At 39.3% G+C, this 25289-nt stretch overlaps 1 protein-coding gene across 1 annotated transcript in view; it reads left to right on the forward strand.

Moving 5' to 3' along the window:
- Window positions 1-18592, forward strand: part of LOC124186990 (glutamate receptor ionotropic, kainate 2-like) — a 45003-nt gene extending 26411 nt beyond the window's left edge. Inside the window, exons 3-16 of the mRNA XM_046579216.1 lie at window positions 2804-2959; window positions 4881-5071; window positions 10728-11027; window positions 11724-11843; window positions 12768-12941; window positions 13317-13535; window positions 13611-13826; window positions 14365-14449; window positions 14547-14685; window positions 14902-15039; window positions 15808-16006; window positions 16336-16567; window positions 17124-17407; window positions 18036-18592. Coding sequence (XP_046435172.1) covers window positions 2804-2959; window positions 4881-5071; window positions 10728-11027; window positions 11724-11843; window positions 12768-12941; window positions 13317-13535; window positions 13611-13826; window positions 14365-14449; window positions 14547-14685; window positions 14902-15039; window positions 15808-16006; window positions 16336-16567; window positions 17124-17407; window positions 18036-18287 — 2705 coding nt within the window. The 3' untranslated portion in view covers window positions 18288-18592. The remainder of the gene's footprint in view (window positions 1-2803; window positions 2960-4880; window positions 5072-10727; window positions 11028-11723; window positions 11844-12767; window positions 12942-13316; window positions 13536-13610; window positions 13827-14364; window positions 14450-14546; window positions 14686-14901; window positions 15040-15807; window positions 16007-16335; window positions 16568-17123; window positions 17408-18035) is intronic.
- Window positions 18593-25289: the final 6697 nt, after the last annotated feature.

Here is a 25289-nt window from a genome sequence, read left to right on the forward strand (position 1 = left end):
CTTATCATATATATATATATATATATATATATATATATATATATATATATATATATATATATATCATAGACCTGTGCTGTGTGACAAAAATTATTTATATAACCTATTTTTGTGATATATTCCCGCTCGTATCATTCTCAAGATGCTGTTCGTCTTTCGGTACGCGAGACTCGCGTCAACTTTCTTGGATATTTTTATTACATGCGATTTGATGGTTTCATTGTACATATTGCAGAAGAGAAAGAAAGAGAAAAAATCATAGAAATTTCCAACAAACGTTATTCACAGATATTAATTTCTGTTGGGAAGTATAACTTTGGATGATTTATTTTTTTTTTCTTTCTCCAATTTTCTGATTACTGTTTTACAAAATACTTCATAAAACGCTGTCAGATCAGGAATACGTTATCAATGTGTACGTAAAGTTTTTATTCAAATTTGAAGACACGAAGTGACTAAATCAAAAAAGAAAAAAAAAAGTACCTGCGTTTTGAGTGGTTTCATAAATTTTACCGAATCATCGATGATAAAATTATCGAACATCGAAAGCAAAATGGTATAAAATTTATGACAAGTCAACGAAATTCTTCGACATTCCGCGTAATGCCGAAATAACAAGTGAATCATTGTAAAATCCTTGCCGTTTCTGGGATCCTTGTAATTATCGGCATGTCTTTGTAATCCTTGTAATCTTTGAAATCCTTTGGTAATCCTTGTAACCTTTGCTGTCCGTAGAATCCTTGTAATACTTGCAATCTCTTTGCGACGCGTGTAATATTCGTGCAATCTCTGCGGAAATAACGCGAACTGAAATAATTTCATCTAAGTTGTTTTTTATTTTTTGTTTTTTTTTTTTTTTTTCCGTTCGCGTAATTTTTTTATCCGCAAACAATGGCGAGTTACACGGTTACAGGCTTACCGATATTGGAAAATTTATTACCCCGTGAATTCCGGAACGATGGAGTATATATACGCTAGACTAATAATTCGTCCCCGTGTCGTGGAATAATTACAATTTATACATGTATAGACGATTACGCAACCGGTGCGGGTGGACCGTGTTTGCACGTTCGCTCTATGTGAGCAACGCGGTAACGAGACAAAGAGCTAGGGCTTAGATGCGAAAGGCAAAAGAGCGGTCGAAAAAGTCAGAGGAACTAATAAACAACGAAGTTTGTATGCCCGACGCGTGATTTGCACCATTGGAAATTCTTAACCCTGCGTTGAAAGTATATTTTTTATAAATAAACCAAATTCCGAGGGGTTTGTTACTATATAAAATTGGCGTACGCCGACTGCGATTACATTGATTGCCAAAGGAATGCAGGGATTACAAGGAGATTACATAGATTACAAAGATATTGAAAAGATTCTGTAGACATCAAAGATTACAAGGATTACCAGAATATTGTATTGGTTGAAAAAAATATTACAAGGCTTACAAAGACATGACAATAATTACCGAAGTTCCAGAGACGTGGCAAAGATTACAAATGTTACGATAATGTTGCTAAAATTACAAGAAAATTACACGGATTGCAAATAGATCCCGAGGATTACAAAACGATTGCAAGTGATTGCAAAAATTACAAGGAATATCAAGGATTATAAGGTTAACATGGCGAATACAAAGAGAGTGAAAGAATTACGAACGATTACGATAAATTACAGATATCACATGAGATTGCATGACGTATGTACAACGGATTACAAAACTGATTAAACCCTTGCCAATTTTCTATCCATTTAGAGGAACCAGAAACTAATAAAACGGAGCATAATTGATAAAAAAAAAAAAAGACAAACAGTACGATTTCGACGGAAAAAATACTACCAATAACGTGATATTTTTAAATTTATTAATAACTCAATTTTCTCCATCTAAATTTTGTCTGTTTAATCCGTTGATTTTGGAGAGTGATAAAAAAAAAAAAAAACTATATTTTCAGTAACGACTGGGTAGAAGATTCAACAATGAATCACGATTGATGAAACTAATTCATCGGGTCAAATGAATTTCACATTTCGACGCGATATTTGTTGAACGGTAAATGTAACTTTTGCGATATTAAATGGTCCTGATTCATCAATTCCCTTGATTATTATACAATATCTCCCAATCGCCGATCCCTGCCAAGAATTTAAAATTGCATTTAGTGTGCCTCAAACTAAATTTCGGTAATGCATTACGGTACAGAAATGAGAAATCATTGCAAACAGATCGTAATTTGAATTTATTTCCGCGTAAATGTAGAAATAAACTGATTACATTGCATATGTTTCAAAGAAATTCGAATAGCGTTGAACAGATGAACGGTTTTAAGGATTGCAAAATAAATGTGCGCGCAACAAACCCGCGGAAATACAAACTTTGATGGAAAAAAAAAGAAAAAAATGAAAAATAACTTTCACGACTTTGTTTCACCCTCCTTGTAATTCTCCGTAAGAAAGTTTTCGGTTCTAAGGTTGTTCCCCTGAAATTAACGCCTCGAGTACGGATATTCAATACCGTATTTTCCACTTTTTTTGTAGCCTCTGGAAATTCGGATTGAAAAGTTGAATAACGATTTTATTCCTCGAGAAATATGTTTTGAAAAAAATTGTACAACTATTGGCGAGATGTTGATTTAAGATGAGACGTATGTCGCTGAAATTTTGCAACATCGAATGAATACACAGTAAATTGAAAGCAGAAAAAAAAAAAAAAAAAACGTCGACGTTTTTCTCAGAAGAGAATAATTTGAAGCTGAATTTATCGATGTAAAATTGATGAATAAAAAAAATACATCACTTATGATTTCAGGTGCGATATTTCACGGTAATGGGGAAGTAGAAACTGCGGTGTTGCATCACGCCGTAAAGCAAATACGGATGCATCGAACCACCGGTCAATTTGACCTGGAACCGATTATAAAAACGGTGGAAATCGATACCGATGGAATGGGTGCCGCCGCTGCCGGTGAGTGAATTAATACAAACACCCGAACAACAACAGGGACAATTTGTCACCCGGTATATTAAACGGACCTGAAAATATTCGAAACAATGCCTGTCGTCATAGCGACGTTCAACGATATCACGGATCTCACCTCACTGCGAAATATCGAACTTTTTACCCCAATGCTCTTTGCGTTTTGTTACTTTCTTACAAGTGCTGCGAAGAAGGGGAGGAAGGGGGAGTACATTTTACTTTTTCAAGCCTCACTTTTGCCTCCGAGTTGTTCCTTTTCTTGTTTTCTTGTTTTTTTTTTTTTTTTTTTTTTTTTTATCCATCCCAATTTTCTTCTTCTTTTCTTTCAACAAGTACACTCGGGGACCATGAATCTGAGACGGATAATTTTTTACACCAGACAGTTACGTTGGCAACACTGAGAAACCCACAGCGCCACAGGCGGCCAAGCGCGAAACAAACTCAATCTCAATAAACGTAACGTAACATAACATTGACCGATCACTAAGACTCTATAATATATTACATACGAGGTCGAGAATTCTTATTCATCAATATATAACCTATGACCGTCGAATGTAACATTAGAATACCGCGCGGATAATGATTTGTTGAATTGACACGTATTACAAGGTTAGATTCGACGGTCATAGGTTATGTTACGTTTATTGAGATTGAGTTTGTTTCGCGCTTGGCCGCCTGTGGCTCTGTGGGCTTCTTAGTGTTGCCAACGTAACTGTCTAGTGTAAAAAATATGACGTCTCGGATTCATTGTCCTCAAGCTTACCTAAACACCGACAGAATTTCACCTGATCACGAGGTTTTCGTCACTTGCACCAATTCAAGAAAAGCTTGCACCGCGTTTTTTCATTTTCAATTGTATAGATAATTAGTCTGAAAGTCACGTATTTCTCCTGTAATACCCTATACAAAATTTTCAAACCCAATATACTAGTTTTAGGAAAATGATTTACGACGATTGGTATACTTGCAGAACTTAGAATCGCAAGATCGTTTGCACGTTGTTCGCTACTCGAGCTTTTATTGAGAGAAAGTGTCGTTCGAACTCCAATTTTCAAAGTCGTTCGGCTTTCCCTTCGACGCATTAATGTTTTCTGTAGTACACCATTTAACTGTGACTTTATCCGACGATAAAGAATTTCGTGAGACTTGTAAAATTCAGAAAATAATAACAAGTTTCATTGTTTTTTGGGAAGAATTTCATTTTTAAATAGAAAAACGAATTTCTGGATCCTGCAAATGAGGTCAGAGATTTTTTGGAATAAAATCAGTTTGGCTTCTTCAGCATATCGCAGTAATCGATGAAAATTAATCAAAGAGAATGTAAAAAAATATCATGATTTTTGCAATACAGGAAAATTGGTTATTTTTTTTTTTTCTCTCAACCCCAACAAAATGTCACGAGTAACGTTACAGAAATGAAAAATTCACGTTATTTCATGTAATTGCAACTGAGTATTTTCGTAAGATTTTATTTCTCCATTTCGAAACTGTAATTCTCTGAACAGAAACATAAATTTTGTGAACGAATTTCAAGAAAGTAGTAGTCAACAGATTGAGCAAAACAAAAATCGAATCCATCCAAATCTTGGAAGAGTGTAATATAATTAAACTAAAAATTAAAAAAAAAAAATCTATCCAGATCTTAAGCAATTCTCATATTTTCACCGATAAATTGTACGTTCCTTTTCAGTTTGACCGAAGATTTTTTGCACAACTTTTCCAACACATATTTTCCTTATTTATCAACTAGTAAATTTTTATAACTACACCCAATTACTTTTCTCTTACTATGGAAAAAATAAAATTTCTCACGCGCTCGATACAATTTTGCAGCCAATCTAAGACTAATTTCGGGTGGGATTTTTCAGCGGTGCTTGTTTAATTTTTTGACAACCGACCGTTTCAGCCTGCGAATTACTGGCCGAAGGTGTCGCTGCAATATTCGGACCAAAAAGTGCGTACACGAGATCCGTGGTCGCAAGTATCGCGGCTCATCACGATGTACCTCACATCGAGTATGCCTGGCGACCAGTCGAGGAATCAGAGCTCGAGTCAACAACCATCAACGTTTATCCACCCGGCAAAAACGTTTCCGAGGTTTGTTCAACAAATTAACGATTAAACACAATCGTTAAATCGCTGGCTTTCTTAGCGCGTTACCTTGAAAGTATTTTATACGCTTGATTTATCGTAGGGAATAAGGAGGAGGAAGAGATGGAATTTTTTTACACGGATGTTGCATGAATCGTTTGGCAAAAAATAGGCAGTTTTTTTTTTTTTTTTTCAATTGTTTTTCAAGTTTATCGTCTTTCAACTGTAATTTATCAAACGTTCTTTACTTTCATTTCGTTTTTTTTTTTTTCTTTAGAGTTTCTATCTTAACTAATTCCATTGGAAAATTTTTGTACCTACAAACTATTTTCGTAACAATTTTTCCTTACTGGAGTTAGTTTCAGATCATGTTATAATTCATTTTTCGAAACTTTCTCACAACTCAATTTATTACTCGTTTCCCTAATTTTCGTCTTTCTCGTTGTTTCCAATTGTGATTTGGAAATACATTTTCGATACGCAATTTTTCATTTTGAGTGGACGAATTTATTTACGAACATGTTTGAACTTTCAATCGTCCGTTGTGGTAAAAATCGATTTCCCCTCTCCTTCCTTTAACATTTGATCTGCAACTTATTTTCAAAGGTTCTTTATTCCGATCCTAATTAATTGTAAGTAAATTTTTTTTTACCAACCTTTCGATTCTATACTTTATACAAATTCAATAAAAATTACCCTTGCACTGTTCTAGAACCAAATTATTGCCCGAACAAGATTCTTTCGAGAGAAAGAATTAGTAAAAATGGAATATTTTCAGTAATCAAAGATCTTAAGTTAACAAGGTGAAAAGACTTTCCTGTTTTCATCGTTGAATATTACATGCAATCTAACGCCTATAAATATACTCACTTTTCTCTCTCTCTCTCTCTCTCTCTCTCTCCGTCAGTCACTCTTCTCATCTTTCTTTCACCCTGTATTCGCCGAATTTCAAGAAACGAGGGCTCATTGTTCCGGAAGTTGAATTATAATTGCAATGACGAGCGAAAATTCCGAGCCACTGCACAAACTCAGCTCGTTTTATACGTACACCTTATTTATTTATTTGATCGTTATAATATTTATTTTTTATTTTTCCTCCTTTTATCCTTTTCCCTCCTTCCACCGTCGTTCGTCAATATTTTTAATTTGATTTTCATTCAACTCACGCGTAACGTAAAGTACTTTGAATATATATTTTGACAAATTTACTTGCTTTCGAAGCCCCCGAAATTACCCGTTCGTTTCGTTCGTTCGTCCTTCATTCATTCGTTCGTTTCGACTCCTGGAGGTTTGGGCGCTTTTATAAATCTTTGTGAAATTGGCTGGAAGAAAAAAAAAAAAAGGAAAATAAACTGACAAGGAGAAGTGAAAAAAAAAAAAAAAAAACAGAACTGAGGTGAAAAGTAATGTTGGAAAAAAAAAAAAAAATCAGGGCAAATTACCGAACCTCCGTTATGCCTTCCTGTCGTTAAATAGCGATTACCAGCTCACGTCAAAAATTACCTCACATAATGGCGCAGAAGCTTTTAGGAAAAATTCTTATACACCGTGCTGAGTAAATATATATTACGTAATGTCTGTGAATATTGTGGAAATATTCTTTCTCGCAAGCCATCGCGTTATAACGGTCAAGGAAACACAATAGCGGATGGCAACGTTTGACAGAAGAGGTGAGAAAAAAAAAAAAAAGAAACGGAAGGAGAAAAAAAAAAAAAAACGTTCAACGTAGCGAATGAAAATACGAGTGGGCAATTTTTTAAATTCGCACACATCTCGGTTAATGTGAATGAAATTTTAAACGAAATTCTCAGTCCATTTCTGAGCTTATTTCGTTACTTTTTATATCGTTGAATCTGCATTATTACGAAAATTCGAAAAGTAAAAGAATTTTCAGACGTTTCGAAAGTCTTCGATGTCGTTTAATTTTTTTTATCGGCAAAACAATTCCGCGTGCTTCTTTTCGCTTCTCGACGTTTCGTGCGTTTCAATGCGACGATTTTGTCGGTTCGGAATGTTTATATCGTCGATTTAACGCTCGGCTTTATTTCGTTGAAGAAACGATTGAGACTACATCAAACCTGTCGTGATTCAATATAAAACCGGGTTTGTACAACGGTAACAGCCCTACGATAAAATTCACGGTGCCACATAAAGACTCGGACGATCTTGTTTACAATTGTTATACTTCTCGACTTAGGTACTCGTTCAGCCCGTACAGTCTGGTAAAAAGAAAGATTAACAATTATTTGAACAAATAATACGACAATAAAGAACAACGATAATTGCAAGATAAGTGTTTAAATGTGAAAATTCGTCTTGCGTCTTGCCAAAAAAATTTATTGAAAACGAAAATGAAGCAAGATTCATTCAAGAAAAATAATCATACCATTCGATTCAATTGCTGTAAAGTTATTTATTGATAATCTGTTTTTTTTTTTTTCACACAACCAATTACGATCACATTGAATCACAGTTTTCGAACCGTATTAATCGTTTCGTTGTTGTTGTTATTGTTATTATTATTGTTGTTGTTGTCGTTGTCTACGCGGATTTTTACATCATATCCTAATAAAACGTAATCAATTCAGAAAGCACACAGTATGAGTCTTTCCTCTCGGTAACAAAAAAACCCAATCCACCCTAGTTACGTGCATTGTTATATATATATATATATATATATACATGCCCGCAATTTTATCGCGAGTTATCTCAGAGCGGAACGTGAGTCAAACGTGAGGAATTTTACGACTAAACAGGAGATAAGAGGCATCTAGCTGATATGAGATATATATATATATATATATATAAGATTCAGTAGAAACAGGCCAATAATCTTATGTCTCGTAACTGCGGAGGGATGCTGATTTTCTGTTTACCGCGAGTTTCTTACGAGACTTTTTTTTCTTCATTCCGCGACAAGTTTCAGCACAGGAAAAAACATCGGTTACGTGAATTTTTTTTTTTTTTTTTTCTGACCCGCGAGCTTAATCGTTCAAAGAGGTAAAAACCACCCCTGAAGCTCAGCCCTAAGAATCGTTGTTTGTTGTTGTTCTTATTTATTTATTTGTTTTTTTCTGTTTTTTTTTTTTTTAAAGGCTTTCTCAACAACGACGCGAAACTATTTTGATAAAACAAACCGGGCGGTAATATCCGCATCCCTTATTTTTTTCGGGTCAATTTTAGGGGTGGTTCTTACACCTCGAACGGCCGGATTAGCACGTGAGAAAAAGAAACTACGTCGTCTGATTTTTTTTGTATTCTCGCTGGCTTTTTTTTTCTTTTTTTTTTTCATCCACTTCCAAGCCGATCGACGCGGCTGCGTTAGCGCAGTTTTCTTTTTTTTTTCTTTCGTCTTCTTCTTCTATCCTTTTTTCGACCAACCTCACGCTCAGCTGTACCTACACGGTGTAAGGGATTTAATTAAATCCGAGGCGACGTACTCAGCTTTCCAACTTTTGTTTTTTCTTGAACATTTTTCCCCCGCCTCGCCCCCACCTCGCCACGGTCGTTTCCTCGATTACTCGAGAGCTGTAAAACCGTCCGTATCGGCCAATAAAATTGTAATCGGAATTCTCGTAAATGTTCGTATATTATATGTATGTGTGTAATGTATATGTGTACACGTGTATCATATGTACTTGTATGATAACTGTATCGTAGGTGTAAATGTCCTCGGGATATCGGAAACGAGCCGAAATTGACACCGAATATTTCCTTAGTATCGCAGAGGAACAAGAAGAAGAAAGAAAAAAAAAAGAAAAAAAGTAAAATCGTTCGCGAATCAACGTGTGGAATTGAAAATGAAGAAATTTATTTCCTGTGAAACAGAATCGAAGAGAATAATTTTTTTACGAAAATTCTTTTATATAAAAAAGTCTGTAAACCAATTCTCTTACAAACAAAACAATTTTCAACGGTAGGTGATAAAAAGTTTTTTGAGAATCGTCAGATTTTTATTTTTCTTTCTTACCGTTCGTAAGAACCATTGAAATTTATCGATGCGTGTCAGAGTTAAGTACGATCGGCTCTTATATCGACGAACAGAGGTCGCGACACGTATTTTTCAAAACGTATTTTGTCTCAATTGGTGGTATTTTGGAGATTGTAAAATTACCATTTGAATAGAATCGAAACGATATATTTATAGACTTCTTTTCAGCAATCCTGAAAACTGATTCAAGCTGAAATATAATATCAGATAATTTTATGATTCTGATAAATATGTTCTCTCGAGCTTTCCGATGAAATATACGTGGACATACCTCAAGTTTCGGTTCAAACCGTAACACGCGACTCGTGAAAATCGATGAGAAAAACGAAAAGGTAAAGAAAAAAAAAAAAAAATTCGAATAGCTAGAATTTTTTTTTTTCTCTACATACGTATATTTTATTCGCCAATATCTCCACCCTTGCGCGTAGAAGCAAAGTGCTCTGGTTTCCAGTTGAAATCGACGGATTAAATTATCCGCGAGAGAGCTGCATGAATTTATACGTGTATACGTATGTACGCATATACATATATACACACAACTGTATGTACGTTATAACACATGCCAGAATTCACGTACATGATAGACCCTTTATGTATTATATCTGGTACGAATTTTGAGAGTGACGAGGGATGCAAGCGAGTTAACAACATAATATAGCTGTCGACTGAGGAAAATTTTACTTTACAATTTTTCAATTTTTTCAATTTTTTTTTTTCTTTTCTTTCAAATTTTCACTCAGAGATAGAGCGAGAGAGAAAAAAATTTACTCGCCGCTATATCGGATATAAAATATAGCTGAAAGCCGTGACAATATTCATGATTTATATTTACCCTATCTCTATGCATGTAACTGTGTGTTTTATTCATAATCGTTGAATCTGCAAAGATTCGTCAAATGACAATCGGACGAATGAAATACGACAAGATCGAGCGTGGTTGGAATTGAGAAATTGACGGTTAAATTGATGTGAATTTTAATTGGAAAGAAAATCTCCTCGATACGTGAAGAAGAAAATTGAACGGACAAATGCCTGTTTTTAATCGTTTGTTCTTTCGTATTTTTTATAACGGAATACTAACGAATTGAGACTCATTTCCCGTGTAAATGGATTTATTGTTAGTCCAACTTTCTCAAAACGAATTTTCCACAAAGCGACACAAATTTATCAATTTTAATCCATCACGATTTTACACGCAGCTTGTATTTACAAAATTTTTTCGCAATTACGTGAAGATGAATAACTAAAAACAGAATTTCATCTTGGGCAATTTTTGTTTTATTTATTTTTTTTTATTATTCGAGAATTCATTCAGAGACAACTTGAGCCATTTAAGATTGATCAAAATGAGACGAAAGGTACGTTTTTTCAATAAAAATAATGAAGTAAAATAACGCTAATATATACGTTAGAACACTACTCATAATGTTGCTTTTTTACTTGTTACAAAACTTGTTCGATTAAAATTCAGCCCGACCGACTTTAGTATCAATTTTTTGGAATTGTTTGTTTAATTGTACGCAGATTGTCGTTTCTTTTTTTTTTTCTTTTCTTCTTCCAACAATAAGAATCGAAAATCCTATTTTTCTTGATGAGAAACGAAAAATCTTGCGTTTCGTATCGCGATCTTACAGTAGCGAATAACGCGAAGTCTCTTGTTGTCTTCCTCAGGCGATAGCAACACTGATAACGGCGATGCCCTGGAAGCAGTTCATCGCGATCTATGAAACTGACGACGGTCTCTCGAGGATCCAGGACGCGCTGAAGCTTCACGGGCCTCAGGATGATCCGGTGACTGTGAGGCAGCTCGGCGAAGGACCGGATTACCGTTCTTTGTTCAAAGACGTCGCGACGTCGCGTGATATAAACATACTTCTCGACGTCGAGTACGATAATCTGATACCTGTTCTCGAACAGGCGAAACAAGTAAACCTGATGAAGGATTACTACACCTACATAATTTCCGGCTTGGTAGGAGGATTTTGAAAAATTTTGTACATTATCACAATCACAAGTTTCAAAGTGCCCAGAATTGTGTTTCGCGATTATTTGACCATTTTTCGTCTTTTATTACAATACCGTTCTTTATATTTCGTTATTACGTTTATCAGATAAGAGAAACCAGAAAAACGGGAACGTGTTAATTTATTTGTTTGTATTATCTTCAAATTTGCCCTGTAGAAATGAAATTGCGAGTCGAAATAGAATAGAATGAATCGATCCGAAGACGGGAAATATAAGTTGCTTAATAGACTTTCATTGCCTTGACAAAACTGCTCGGAAGCCAGTCTATAACTTTCCGGTTTCTCTATTTCTTTTTTTTTTTTTGTTTTTTTTTCTCGTTTCTCCTGATCTTATCTCTTGAGTAGCATCGAGACAGGCGACGAAGAGATAAAAACAAAATCGAAGAAAAAGAAAGAGAAGAAATGGGCGGATACTTGAACTGAACGCTCTATATAAAATACTCCGAACTACGAAGAAGAATAAAAGCACCGGAAGCAGTTCCAGATGTACTGGAATTGACAGTGCTTTTCTATTTTTCTAGCTTCGTTTTTGTTTTCATTTTATTTTTATTTGTTTGTTTTTTTCTTTTTTGTTTTCATACCCTGCTTCTGTTGAGACTCGGACTCTGTTTTCTCACGATGCGATTGTTTCTCCGTTCTACAGAATTTTCCGGATGATCGGATCATCGAGAACTTCAAGGACTCACCGGTTAATATCACCGGACTCGGACTCATGGAAGACAGAAAGGACGAACTGAGAGATGCCCTCAAGCTCGACATCAGGGTTCGTAATTATTTAAAACTACTCGAGTGAAATAAGCTATGTATTGAAAAATACAATCGTTACAGTCTCCTCGGGCAGTTAATAATGTCCTTTTCAAACGAAATTGTGTCTCTCATTTAACCCGTACAACGATACTCGCTCAGTGTTATCCTCAGTACGAAGATAATTGGCATATTTTTTTTTTTTTTTCGTTTTTACCTTTATTCGATGAATTAATTTTCGTTATTCACAACACGTCGTGTTTCAAATCAATATGCATCTTGGTACAGAAACCTTGACTATAGTATCTCGTTTCTGGGAAAATTTCAAATTCTTTGCCACGTTCGACAATTCTCGACCGAAAGATGTGTCCCTCTTTATTTTTGTCGGGTCTCGTGTCAAATTTCTGGGTAATGTCTTCATTAATCCCTCGGTGGACAACAGGCGAGGCACTGTTTCGAGGCTTGTGATATTGTTCAATTTTGTCCGAGTTCCAGTCCACAATACAACAGTGCTGAAATACATCTCATACCCCTGGCGAACGACGAGGGGCACTTACGAGCAGCTGACGGTCACCTTAATTTTCGTTTCATTAACCTCAGTCCCACGTTTACATCGACGAAATTATATTAAAAAAAAAAAGAGGGAAATGTTATCTCGCTCCGTGCACGCTGCGCATTGTTTGAAAAAAGGGTTGTTGTTCCTTGTCAAAAAGTTTCAGCGGATAACCGCGGCAGGAATACAAATTTTCATTATTTTCGTAGGTCATCGCGACTTGGAATAGTTTTTGCGCAAGCGTTGCAGTGTTTTTTCTTGTATTTTTTTTTTTTTTTTTTCAATTTTCTACATTACTTTTTGGCGAGAAAAAATCTTTTTCACGAATTTGTGTGGAAACTCGAGAATATAGTAAGCTCGATATCTTACGGATCTCATTAATAATTTCAGGTTGAAGACGCCCTTCTTTACGACGCTCTTTTACTCTTCAAGAAGGCGTTGGACGCGCTGAATTTGGCAAACATTGACGCAGATTCACCATTCGATCTTGTGCCAGTACCGCTGGCTTGCAATTCCGTGGAAAAATATTCGGCAGGACGCAATTTGACCGAGGCGATACGCTCCGTGAGTATAAACACGTAACGGGTGTAAGATTCACGAGGTAATTTATCAATGGTCGATAATTCGACATCGGAATAGAATATCTCGTTTCCTTACCGTCGGTAAAGAAGATGCAGTCTTATCAACTCGTTTCAAGATGTGTCGGGTGAATTCGTTGGCATACCACCGGGGGTCCTATTACCGACACTCATCATCTCTTGAAATCTTCTCAACTTCTGAAGAAATATTTTAAGGCATGGATATTCGTGCCGATCGCAAATATTCTCGCAGTTGGAAATATGTCTGAACATTATGGGGAGTTACCGATCGAATTTTCGGTCGGTAGTCGCCTTCTTTACCGACTGAATGCGTCCCGCGTTAATTTGAATTTGAACCTAGGAAACTCGAGTCGACGAGCTGACCGGTCCGATGGAGTTTGATCAGTTCGGACAGAGGCAAACGTTTCAAATTCACGTGTGGGAGTTTTACCTGGACAGGTACCAGACCATCGCTATTCAGGACAATGAAGGATTCAGGCTGACTCGGTCCGCCCAGGAGCGGAAGGATGACATCGAAAGTAAAATTAAGATCAATCGCTACAAAGTTACAACAAGAATCGTGAGTCTGGATCTCCTTGCATTGATAGACATTCGGCTGGAACCGGATTGCAGACTAAATGTTGTCCGTCTACAGGGTCCGCCATACTTTATGGAAATTCCCAAGGATTCAAACGAAGGTATCGTTATCAAAGAGAAGCGATACTACGGATACAGCGTCGATCTTATCCACGCGATATCTGAGCTCCTTAATTTTGAATACGAGTTCGAGTTGGTGCCCGACGGTAACTACGGTTCATACAGCGATGTCAACAAGACCTGGGACGGGCTTGTCAGGCGCTTGCAAGATCGCGTGAGTCAATTTTTGAGAAGAAATAATGGAGCGAGGATGATGAGGAAAGGTCATGAAATAGGACAGGACGATTTGAACGAAAATCTTTGCGAGTGCTCTTGGGCCAAAATGAAGAAACTCGTGTTTCGGCGTTTCACCGAGGAAGAAGGTGTCACAGATCGATCTCTCCGATTTGATTCCTTTCGTAATACGCTATAGTAGACTGAAAACTAAGTGACAGGTATTTTTTTTTTTTTTTTTTTTTTTTTTTTATCTGCCATTTAACACTTTAAGGTGGTAAAACCACCTTCCAAAGTAAGGAATGTCAAGGGGGGATTTGGCAGATAAAAAAAAAATACGTGTCGCTTAGTTTCTAGTCTACTATAACATATTAGAAATGAAATCAAATCGGAGAGATCGACTTGGAATACCCTTCTTGTTGGTGGGTATTCAATAGGGAGGAGAGAAAAATCGGTCTGTCCTACTTCATGTGACCTCACCCTGTGAGTGAGATACTCTTTATACGTTTCACTGAACGGTTTTGACTTCGTAATTTCAGGAAGCTGACTTGGCCATTTGCGATCTGACAATTAACCACCAGCGGGAATCGGCCGTCGACTTTACAATGCCCTTCATGAACCTTGGTGAGTTGGTAAAACCGACTGGCGAAATTACTCAGGTTTACAAATGGTTTCTCGATCCTGCTCTCTCACGTATCCGTCTCATCTCGTTTTCATACAGGTATCAGCATATTACACAGGAAGCCGGAGACTAAATCACCGGATCTTTTCTCCTTCTTGTCCCCGTTCACCACCGATGTCTGGATCTACGTCGCCACTGCCTACCTGGCCGTTTCCCTCGCATTATTTTTCCTCGCCAGGTTGGTCAAATTTTATGTTCGAATATCAGAAACGATTTTAGTCGTCGAGAAAAAAGAATTTACGAACCGTCCCGAAAATTGTCGAACATTCGAAGACCTATTTGGAGTTTCAATCCTTCGGACTGACGCAATGTACTACAAAATGGTCGAACTCGATTTCGATAATTTCAAGTTTCGACGCTTGAGTATGAAAATACAGACGAAACATGGTTTCAGAATCGCTCCGGGCGAGTGGGACAACCCTCATCCTTGCAATCCGGACCCTGAAGAATTGGAGAACAGTTTTAACTTGATGAACTCGATGTGGCTCAGCATCGGATCACTTCTGCAACAGGGTTCAGACATTCTACCGAAGTGAGCCTTCGCCTGTTGGTTTCTTTCGATGTTTTCTTTTCCCATTCTCTGTCACCCGGCAATTAACGCTTCTCAGCTGACTCTGTGGCTTCCTGGGATGCAAAACATCGCAAAGAACCCAGCGGAAGAGATCGGAAGCCGTTGGCGTTCGCGAACCGGAAGAAGAGCCTCATCTGTTTATTCCCCAAATTCATTTTCGTTTCCATGATCTGCGACCACCGCGACCTTATACCCAACTTATGCAGACGGCTTCTCATACTCGGATTCCTATCATTTCCCCGTCCATATACCCAGCATGACGTGTGTTCTCATCCAGTCAGCGAGAGAGTAGGTACAATTAACCTTAACGACGGTGTGTTTGCCGGACGCATTTGAGGCGGCTTACCACTTATTAGCGTGTCATCCCGGCGGCTATTTGTTGCCTGCAGCCGAGCTTGTTTACTCGGCGTATCCACGCTCCTGCACATGCAGGTGACGCTCGGTTAACCCGACTCCTATAGCGCGGCTGTCCGAAGTCCCGAAGCCGAGTTGGTGGTACCGCAGCACCAAGACGATGTCTGTCGCGTCGACGGTAATGCCGGTCCCTCAAATGCCGAAGACAAACATACGGTAAAAGTTTACACAACGATCATGGCTCGGCTAATTAGTGAAGGACTCTCGTAATTGCGGTGGAGCATCGTATCCACCTTCGCGTCCTTGAAACATCCGTTGGACGCTCACGCAGGCCTGAATGTCCGTTGAATTGATGACACGTAAGGCCGTTCACAGGGCACCGTCGATCCGCATGGTGGCTGGAATGTGGTGGTTCTTCACCCTGATCATGACCTCGTCCTACACCGCGAACTTGGCCGCCTTTTTGACCGCCGGAAAAATGGGCGACAGTATAACCAGCGCCGAGGATCTGGCCACGCAGTCCTCCATCAAGTATGGAGCTGTCGACGGCGGATCCACGTCCATGTTCTTTAAGGTACACTGTAAAAAATTGACGATGTTAAAATAGACCAAATAAGTCACCGGTGTGGGCTACTATATGAAACAATTCTCGTGGTCAATTCGGAACTTGAACGTCAGACAGTGTTGGATTGACGACAAGTAGTATTCGATTGACATGAAATAATGTTAGACTGAAACTGCAAAATATTGAATACTGTCCACACCGCGTGTTGTTGTTGTTTTTTTCTTTTTTTTTTCCACTCTGCAGATGCGGTGAAACGCTGTGAAACTGTGCGATAAATGTTTCTCGCGCTGACGGAGTGACGAATCAATCATGCGGTGACCATTTTTTTCCTAATATAGAATTCGAGCAACTCGGTTTACCAACGGATGTGGGCTGCTATGATGGAGGCCAGACCCAGTGTTTTTACAAAGGACAACGCCGAGGGCGTTAAACGCGTACTTGGCGAAGACAGCAAGTACGCTTTCATCATGGAGTCCACCTCCATCGAGTACCACGTAGCAAGAAGCTGCAACCTCGAACAGATCGGCGGGTTTCTAGACAACAAAGGATACGGCATTGCCATGCCTTTGAGTAAGGATAAAAATTATTATATTTTAACCATCACTCAATGATCCCGAATCGTTGGCTTGTCGCTAATCGTTGCGATGAATTTTCTATTAGCGTATCGTCATCTTCGTGTAGGTAATATTCTCTCCTGGTAAGAAAAAAAAAATTAAATTTTCTTCGTCAACTCGGAAACCCAACATCAAATTGGGTTAGATCGTCATGAAATTATAGGCTATGCAAGTTCACAGCGCGTTTTTCTTACAGTTTACTAATTTTATAGTACAGAGCCGTAAGAAGAAAGATATCCCAAGTCGATGTCGCCGACTTAGATTATTTTGTAATATGTTATAGCAGGCTAATATGTTTACTGGTTTTTAGTTTACTGTAACATATTACAACAGAAATCAAATATGAGAGATCGACCTGGGATACCTTGGAATAATATTCGACCTTTGAATTGAATCGAATGCTCAGGTTCGCCAACGTTTTGTTGGTACTTTTCCGATGTATGGTTGGTGCGTAGATCTCCATCTGATGTCTTGTTCTCCGCTTTTCCGATTCACCTTCCCTTCTTCTTCAGACTCACCGTACAGAACGTTGTTCAGCGAGGCGGTACTGAAGCTCCAAGAACAGGGTGTCTTGCAAAAGTTGAAGGACAAGTGGTGGAAGGAGAGAGACCTAAACCCAGATACAGCAAAATGCAACAAGACTGGCGAGGCGAAGGATGACTCGGACGAGCTTGAGCTCGGTATAGCAAACGTCGGTGGTGTCTTCCTCGTTTTGATGTGCGGCGTTTCGGCAGCTTGCGTAGTAGCGATCCTCGAGTTCCTCTGGAACGTCAGAAAAGTCGCCGTCGACGAAATGGTCAGTCTCGTCTGCTAACGCGTGGCTTATTTCGCTGCAGTCGCTTTTTTACTGTGCCAGGAGCGGAGTTGAAGTGCCGAAAGCGTCTAATTTCAAATTATTCGGTGGTGAAACTTGTAATAAAGATATCAAACTTTGGAGAAACAACCAAGTTTCGAACGGTCGGAAACCTGACGGCTCAAAGTACCGAAATGCAATATTCAGAAAATTAAAATTATGATTGAGCAAAGTTCCGATGGAGCAAAATTCGAAAATTAAAATGCAATCACACAGCGTGGTTTACTCGACGATTGGGTGTAAAAAAAAATGAGAAAAACCGAAAATCAGAATGTCGAAATTCCAAAACAAAGAAAGATCAAAGTGGTGAAATATCACCAAGCCAGAAATTCACGGAACTGAAAATCTTTGATCATCCGGAATTTCAACGTTACGAACTTTTTAATTTTCTCATTTTGGCACTTTTGGAACTATGAGCGTCGGGTTTCATACCATACGAAACTTGGTTGTTTCTCCAAAGTTTGATATCTTTCCTTCAAGTTTCACCACTAAAAAGTTCGGAATTTTGCGCTTGCCAAACTTTTCAAATTTCAAATTTCAACCCCGCTCCCTTTGCAATATTAATTTCCAGGTGACACCGTGGGAGGCCTTCAAGGCCGAGTTTAAATTCGCGATCAATATTTGGGCCGAGACGAAACCGGTCAAGGTCGCAAAGAGCAGCAACAGGAGTTCCACTTCCGCTTTGCACACCGGCGCTGGACCGGGAAGAGCAGCATCCGTTGCCAGGTCGCTCGTAGGTTCCTTCCTCAGGCTCGATATGATCGACAAGTTCGAGAAGGACAACACATCGAATACCAGAACTGGAAATCAGAGGAACAATTGAAATTTCGTTTGATCATTATTATGACTTAGTTATTGATACTTTGAATGGCTTCAAGCGTAATCGTGAAATATTATATAACGCATAGTATTTAGTATTTATACACTGATACAATATCTTATAGTCTGGTTTGGGAAGCTACCTATAACGTTTTTATTTTATTACATTTTTTTTTTTTTTTATTCTTGCTTTCCGGAATTCCAAACGACAAGTAAACGACTAAACATCCCACCAGAGTCGGGTGACTCTGCCGGGCAGCAATAAAAAAAGGAAATGTGTGGTATGAAATGAAATTAAATAAAAGCTGCGTCATTTGTCTGTATCGTTTTTTTTTTTGTTTTATCGTCTCGAACATAATACGGCGGTGTGTAATATACTGCTGTATATTTTACGGTGTCCATAGACAATGCATCCTGTTTATTCTTCCCCGCGTTTTATAATCCGTAATATATCTGTCAACCGCGAGTTTGCGGTCGAGAACCGCAACGCGATGGACCAAACTCGACTACAAAAGCGCCGACTTATATAATATATATACATCATTTTCATCCGACAGCCGTACTTGCAACAAGTATCGCATCGCTCTGTACAATACGCGTTAGTGTAGATGAAGGGAAAATAGTTTTGCAAAAATTGCTGCTGGATTGGGAGATAAGAAGAAAACAACAAAGAAGAAAAAAAAAAAAAACCGAACAGATTTGCCAGAAAATTAAATTCATCGTTTAATAGATCTCACGATTATAATTTTATTCTTCTTTACGACTGACAAAACATTTTCCAATCATTTAATCGATGAAAAATCGAGCCAACGAAAAGAAAATGGAAAAGGAAAGTTGTTTCTTGTGTTTTTTTTTTTTTTTTTATCTTGTATCATTCAGACAGCGGTGAGTCAAGATTTAAAAACGCGCGAGGTTCAAATTCCAACTCGAGACGATTGTAGTTTTGAAAATTTGATCGGCGGCTTCGTACTTTCAAGTCATCCAGCGAGCTCTGCGGGTCTAGCTATTTTAGGTATGTATTATTATATCAAAACTGGACGGTTCGTGTAGAGTGAGATAAGAGAGACAGAGAGAGAGAGAGGGAGGGAGAGAGAGAGAGAGAGAGAGAGAGAGAGAGAGAGAGAGAGAGAGAGAGAGAGAGAGAGAGAGAGAGAGAGAGAGAGAGAGAGAGACAGAGAAACGAAATACACATGAAACAAACTTGATATTAATTACCCTCAGGCTCGACGTATTAATGCTTTTTTCCTAAGAGATAACGGGTCAAAAGTCAACCTCTAAATCACCCGGTCGCCGTGGAGGTATGAGGATATTTTCGATAAGCCCTTTGACGAAAACCGCCCCGCAATCCAGCGCCTTGAAACTGAGTTATGCGCGTCTTTTATACACGTGGATGCATACGCCAGGACAGTTGTAATTTTTGGAATGCGTATTTTGATGACAATCAACTAGTTTCGAATTACATTTTATTTTGTCCGGATATGTAGACACTTCTTTTTTTTTTTAATTTATTTGTTTATTTTTTTTTCTCTTTCATCACTTTTATCTTCGAGGATTTTCTCAAAAGTTAGTCCTCGGAGTTTTCAAGTATTATTCCATCGAACTTGTATCGAAACGCTTTCTTCATTGCTCTGTAGAAAGAGAAGAAAAAAAAAATCAATATTCGCAAATTTTTTTCAACCATAATTCTGGGAAATACTTCGTTGATATATATCGAAATGATTTTTTCAAGTGGGTTCCGGTTTCTTTTTTAATTCCAAAGAAGTAATTGCCAAGTTTTCTTTTTACCAGACATTATTTATTTCTCATTCAAATCTCTCCAAGTTTTCTACTCACAAACGGTTGAACCGCGTTAATTGACTTATTTTCTACTTTTTTTTCTTTCGCAAAATAAAACGGAAATTGCAGATAAACCTAGAAACCAATAGAGGATATTACAGATACCTTGGATTTTATTTTCTCAAGTATAAAGCTTTTTATACAGGTAAATTGGTATGAGGAGAAAAAAAATAAAAAAATTGCAATTCGAATGACTCGAAACAGGAATCTTCGTACAGTTCATCGTGTCTATGCTGTTTTTTTTTTTTTTTTTTGTCAGTTTCTAGCATAAAATGCCACGTACATTGGAGAAAGTGATTGACTTAAAACTTCTCAGTAAGCGAAGATGGGGGACTGCCGAGGCCGAGGGCTGGTGAAAAAAAAAATAAGACGCTTTTCAAATTTGAGTTATGGAAAGGGACCGAAGTCGCGTCGCGCAGAGGGTGAAAGAAGTGCCGGTAATTCTCCTGATCGCATCGCTGCTGTAGGTCCTTCGCTCAGTCCAACAATATTTGGACTTGCCCATAATGGTGTTAACGAACCTTGGTCCCCAGGGTTTTGGGATTTTCTTCCCCCTTCACCCCTCGGCTCGGCTTCGTGCCACGCGGCCTCTTTGTGGCATTATTTCCCGGCCCGAGACTCGATCCGTAGAGCTTCGAGCGGCCACCTTGCTGCCGAGGAAACTTCGACGAGTGGAAAAATCAGGAGGAAAATCCGACCGGTCACAGAGCCGGCTTTCAATTGAAGTGGGAAAAGAAAATTGCCGGTACTCTCAAACATTCTACACATCCAGAGATTTGCTGGCACGTTTCTTTTTTTTTTTTTATTTTTTTCTTACAAGAGGTTCATAATTGCTCCTATTACTTAGACGATTAGAAGAAAGAAAAATTCAATCCAAACACGCTGAAAATTCGAGAATTCGATTCAATCGCTAACGAACTCGATGAAATTCATAAGACTTTGACATCGACTTGTACACTTTAAAACTAACCGACTAGACTTTTCTTCCTATTGAGAGAGAGAATTTGAATGTGAAACCGTGCTGGACACTTTTCATTCAAAATTCGATGCAAGCAAATTTTTATTCTGATTTCGGTGATTTTACGATGTTTGGAGTTGACCGGAAAATAGTCAAAGCAATTTGACCGAACGACCGAAGCTGGGTTGAAAATTTCAAGTGTATTTGACGGTGAAATTAAAGAAAAATTCACCATCTATAGAGATTCGATTGGAGTAAGAGAAGAATTTTCATCCGATGCGGGTGTCCGTTCGACGTGAGTGTGTGTGTGTATATCACCGTATATGTAATCCATACGTATTGGTGGATGTTTGATGATTCATGGTACCCAAGGAAGTTCCGAAAAGGGCGGGCAATTATTCAGGAGTAGAATAGGCGGCAGCATCGGCGGAGGGTCCTGTGCAAACAGGAGACACGTGGGAGGTCCTGGAGGATGGATCTGGAGTCAATCCCGTTGCCCCCCGCCGAGGTGAGGCTGAGTTATGCCGAGCGGGGTCCTGCAGGACGCCGAATCCTCTTCTGACACCTTTATTTGACTCGATAAGCACCGTCTCGGCGCCTTTTGAAAAGACCCGCGTTATTACGTATACGTATATGTATATATATATATACGTTTGCTCGGAACTCGAACTCTCGAGAGCGTACATAAGAAGTAACAATGACCTGTTTGCCTTTCCAGCTTCCTTGAGAAACTACGCCGCCCAAGTGTGTATATGCACATATTATACGCACCGACGACGATGACGACGCCACCGTTTCACCCGTGCATCCGATCCCCGGTAAACCGTTCCGAGCTGTCAAAATTCAAACGGAAACCCCACAGACCCGATGCATGGTCACGAGATAATAAAGACGCTCATGGCACACCCTCACTCGAAGTGCCGACCGCCCAGACTTTCCCGGAATGCGTCATTCCATGTTTTCACCGTCATGCCGTTGCGGCTCGATAGCAGCGACTGTGACCGACTGGAATCTGGATTCATGATGTCCGGTGCTCCCGGAAATGTCCTTGAATTTTGCTTGTCCTTCGAAGGTCCCTGGAAACTGTCTTTGAATTTTTCTTGCGTACAGGAAATATTTTATTCCTAATGTCCTGGAAATGTCATTGAATTTGTTAGGGATTTTTTACAGGACACCATGGGATTTTACCAGATATGGTATGGAACCGATTACGAGGCGATCACTCGTTCGTCTTGTTACTGGCCGTGCTTTCAGTTGCACCCACAATCCAGATATGCTGTCCGTCCATTTTGCAAAACCATTGGTTCGATGGCGAAAAGGACCCAATGAAAGAATTTTGAAAGCATGCTTGAGAAGTGCGAAACATTATCGAGCAGATATCTTTATGCAACTTGAAATTAATCTTCAAAGAAAACTCTTCTGTTTCCTGACCGGTTACCCACTTTCACTAGGAATCCATACGCTGTTCATTAACTCGATGTTGAAGAGCATCCGAAACCCACAAATCTTTGTGGGATAATCTTGGAAGCACACTTACAGAGATGTTCGAACCAACATGGAGTAAACGTGGAAATCTTCATGTAACTTGCAATAATTGATCCGGAAAGAAAAGTGACCCTGACCAATTTCAAGTACTGCCAAATGACGAAGATCCGAAACCTCGAATTTCAAGCCGAAAGTTGGGTACCAAAGCAAAGCGTTGAGGATACCGCTAATTTCAATTAATGAAAGCATTAGGCCCGGCTCCCTTGAAAGATGGACCTTCGATGGAATTCAAAATGGCCTCGCGCGAGGAGCGATTACTCTTGCCGATAAGCGAGTAGATATCGTTTGTGTTTCTGCCGCTCGTTACGCGACCGTTGTAATTAAGCCGATAATGATTCTTCACCGCCTCATGCCGTACAAACTTCGCCGGTATGCAACTGCCGTTTTCGATTCTTGATAGAACCTTTGTTGTGGTTAATATGTATACTGACCGCGTTTGAAGTTCGTCTGAAACGAATTCTCTTCATTAAAATACTGTTGCGAAGTAACCGTTGAACGATCGATTGTAGAACGGATAAAAATCATAGCGAATAAACGTAATTGTGAGTGTACGATTGAGTTGCAGTTCCGAGTGTCCAACCAAAATCACACGGAATCGTAGCGTTGCTTCGAGAATTCGCACAGCTACCGTTAAATCATGAAACATCAGTAAAAATGCATGAAAATCAGATGAAACAATTTCAAAATAAATCAAATCGTGTGCGATTCCAAAAGCTGTTCAATTACAGACAGTAATAAGTATTGCTTCAGATTGAAAACTAATTTGCAATGCTGACAAGGTGATGAGAAGATCGGTGAACCAAAAGTGAGATCGAATTTGATTGTGGTAAGATCGAATTCTCGTCTACAGACGATGCGTCACAGTTTTAGAAATGGTCTGTTCAGCTACCGATGCAATCAAGCGATAGGACGATTCGCGTCCTGCGGATCAAAGGACGGCGTCCTGATCAATCCTTGAGTAATGAATACGAGAAGATTGCCAGCGATGTACAAACGCGAAGAGAGTAGGTTTGGTCTTAGGTTTCGTCAGACCCGTCGAGTGGTTGAGCATTCTGGAGTGGAAATTGATTTCGGTAGACCTCCATTACTCAAAGCGAGCGGAAAAACGTACCGACAAAAGTCAGGAGACTGATCCTTTGGGGATAAGAAGGCAAACTTATCCCAGTGAGTCGGATGGGTTCTGTGTCCCGTAGAAATTCTTGGCGCGTTTTTAACCAGCAGGAGCTGTGCAGGCGCAGAAAGGAACCCCGCGTCTCGCTTTAACCATGCCGCAATGTCTCCTTCGGCAAGGACCTCCCCAAGGATTCGAAACACCGAATCTCCAGGGAGTGCTTCGAACTTTCAATTTTAACGACAAATCCGATAGACGGTGTCAAGGTCTCCGCAGTTTTGACCAGCAAAACGGTCCGATGTTACCAGTCTGACAATTGGAGAAGCGTCACAGTTCTGGTACTTCTGCTTCTCAATATAACCGACTTGTCGTGTATTTTGAATAAACTGCGTTTGAGCGGATATTCAGCATCGGAATGAAAATACGTGCTTTTCACAGATACTGGACAAAGTGCAATAAATGCGAGCAAACCGGAATTCGAAAGCTCCTGCAACTCTTCTAATGTTGAAAAATCTGGATTGGTTTCAAGATTTCCAGGTCAACCGAATGTGGACGATGACGATACTTCCCTGAATGTAATCCAACCAGATATGGTCTGAGGCGTATCTCCTCTCATTCATAGTAATTCATGCAGCTTACACATACACACGCTGCATCTATGGGGAAGAAGTTAGCGTGGGTGATCGAACGACGTCTGCAAAGAGAGAGAAGGAGCGTGCGGCTGGAGGATATGCAAAGGCGAACAAGAAGAGATCAGACGATCGGGATCAGGACCAAGAGGACCGAAGTGCCGCTCCTTGCGCCGGCAGAGGAGTAAAACGGGCGGTGGATGGGGGGGAGGAACACTCGGGCCGTTAGGAGGAGAGAGGGAGGAATAGGACCCCAGTTAAGGAACACGATGCTATCGGCGCTTGTTAGCTCTCCAGACTTCCACAGCGGGGTGCATCCTCTGGCGGCGAAACCCTCCCTCCTTACCGCCACCCTCTCCCACCGCCCAACTAGCCCAGGATTCCGGGGTACAACGAGTCTTTCGGCATCGCCTTGCTCTCTTCGCTATAACATACACGCAAGCATCGTGAGGAGCTTCGGAGTATCGCTTGGCATTAAAACATATCATCGAAGGATCGTCGGGATATGGTAACCATGTAATAATCCGGTCTAAAGTTTTGTCGAAAGAGGGAATTTGGCACGGGGTGGACAATCCTGGAAACTAATGTCAAACTCTGGACGAGCTATGACAGTTCTCATTGACCTGATGGCTGGTATCAAAAAAAGCTGATGGAATTGTTGAAGAAAAGATAAATTCAACGTCAAGTTATCTCAAATTGTGAGCGATTGGATGTTTTAGACACTTTTCTGATATCTGTAGGATTTTACGATTGTTTTCCAACGATGGGGATTTTCAAGCAGACCTTTCGCACGTGTGATGTTACCGATCGAAGTACACTTTTTCAGCACTTTTGAGGAAGGTAAAAGAGATACATAATGGTATACAATTTCGATGGTGAAAAGTTGAATATCCTCACGGGTCTTGAATGGGAGAACGAGACTCACCC

The sequence above is a fragment of the Neodiprion fabricii genome, chromosome 7 (genome assembly GCF_021155785.1).
Source record: "Neodiprion fabricii isolate iyNeoFabr1 chromosome 7, iyNeoFabr1.1, whole genome shotgun sequence".
Lineage (NCBI taxonomy): Eukaryota > Metazoa > Arthropoda > Insecta > Hymenoptera > Diprionidae > Neodiprion > Neodiprion fabricii.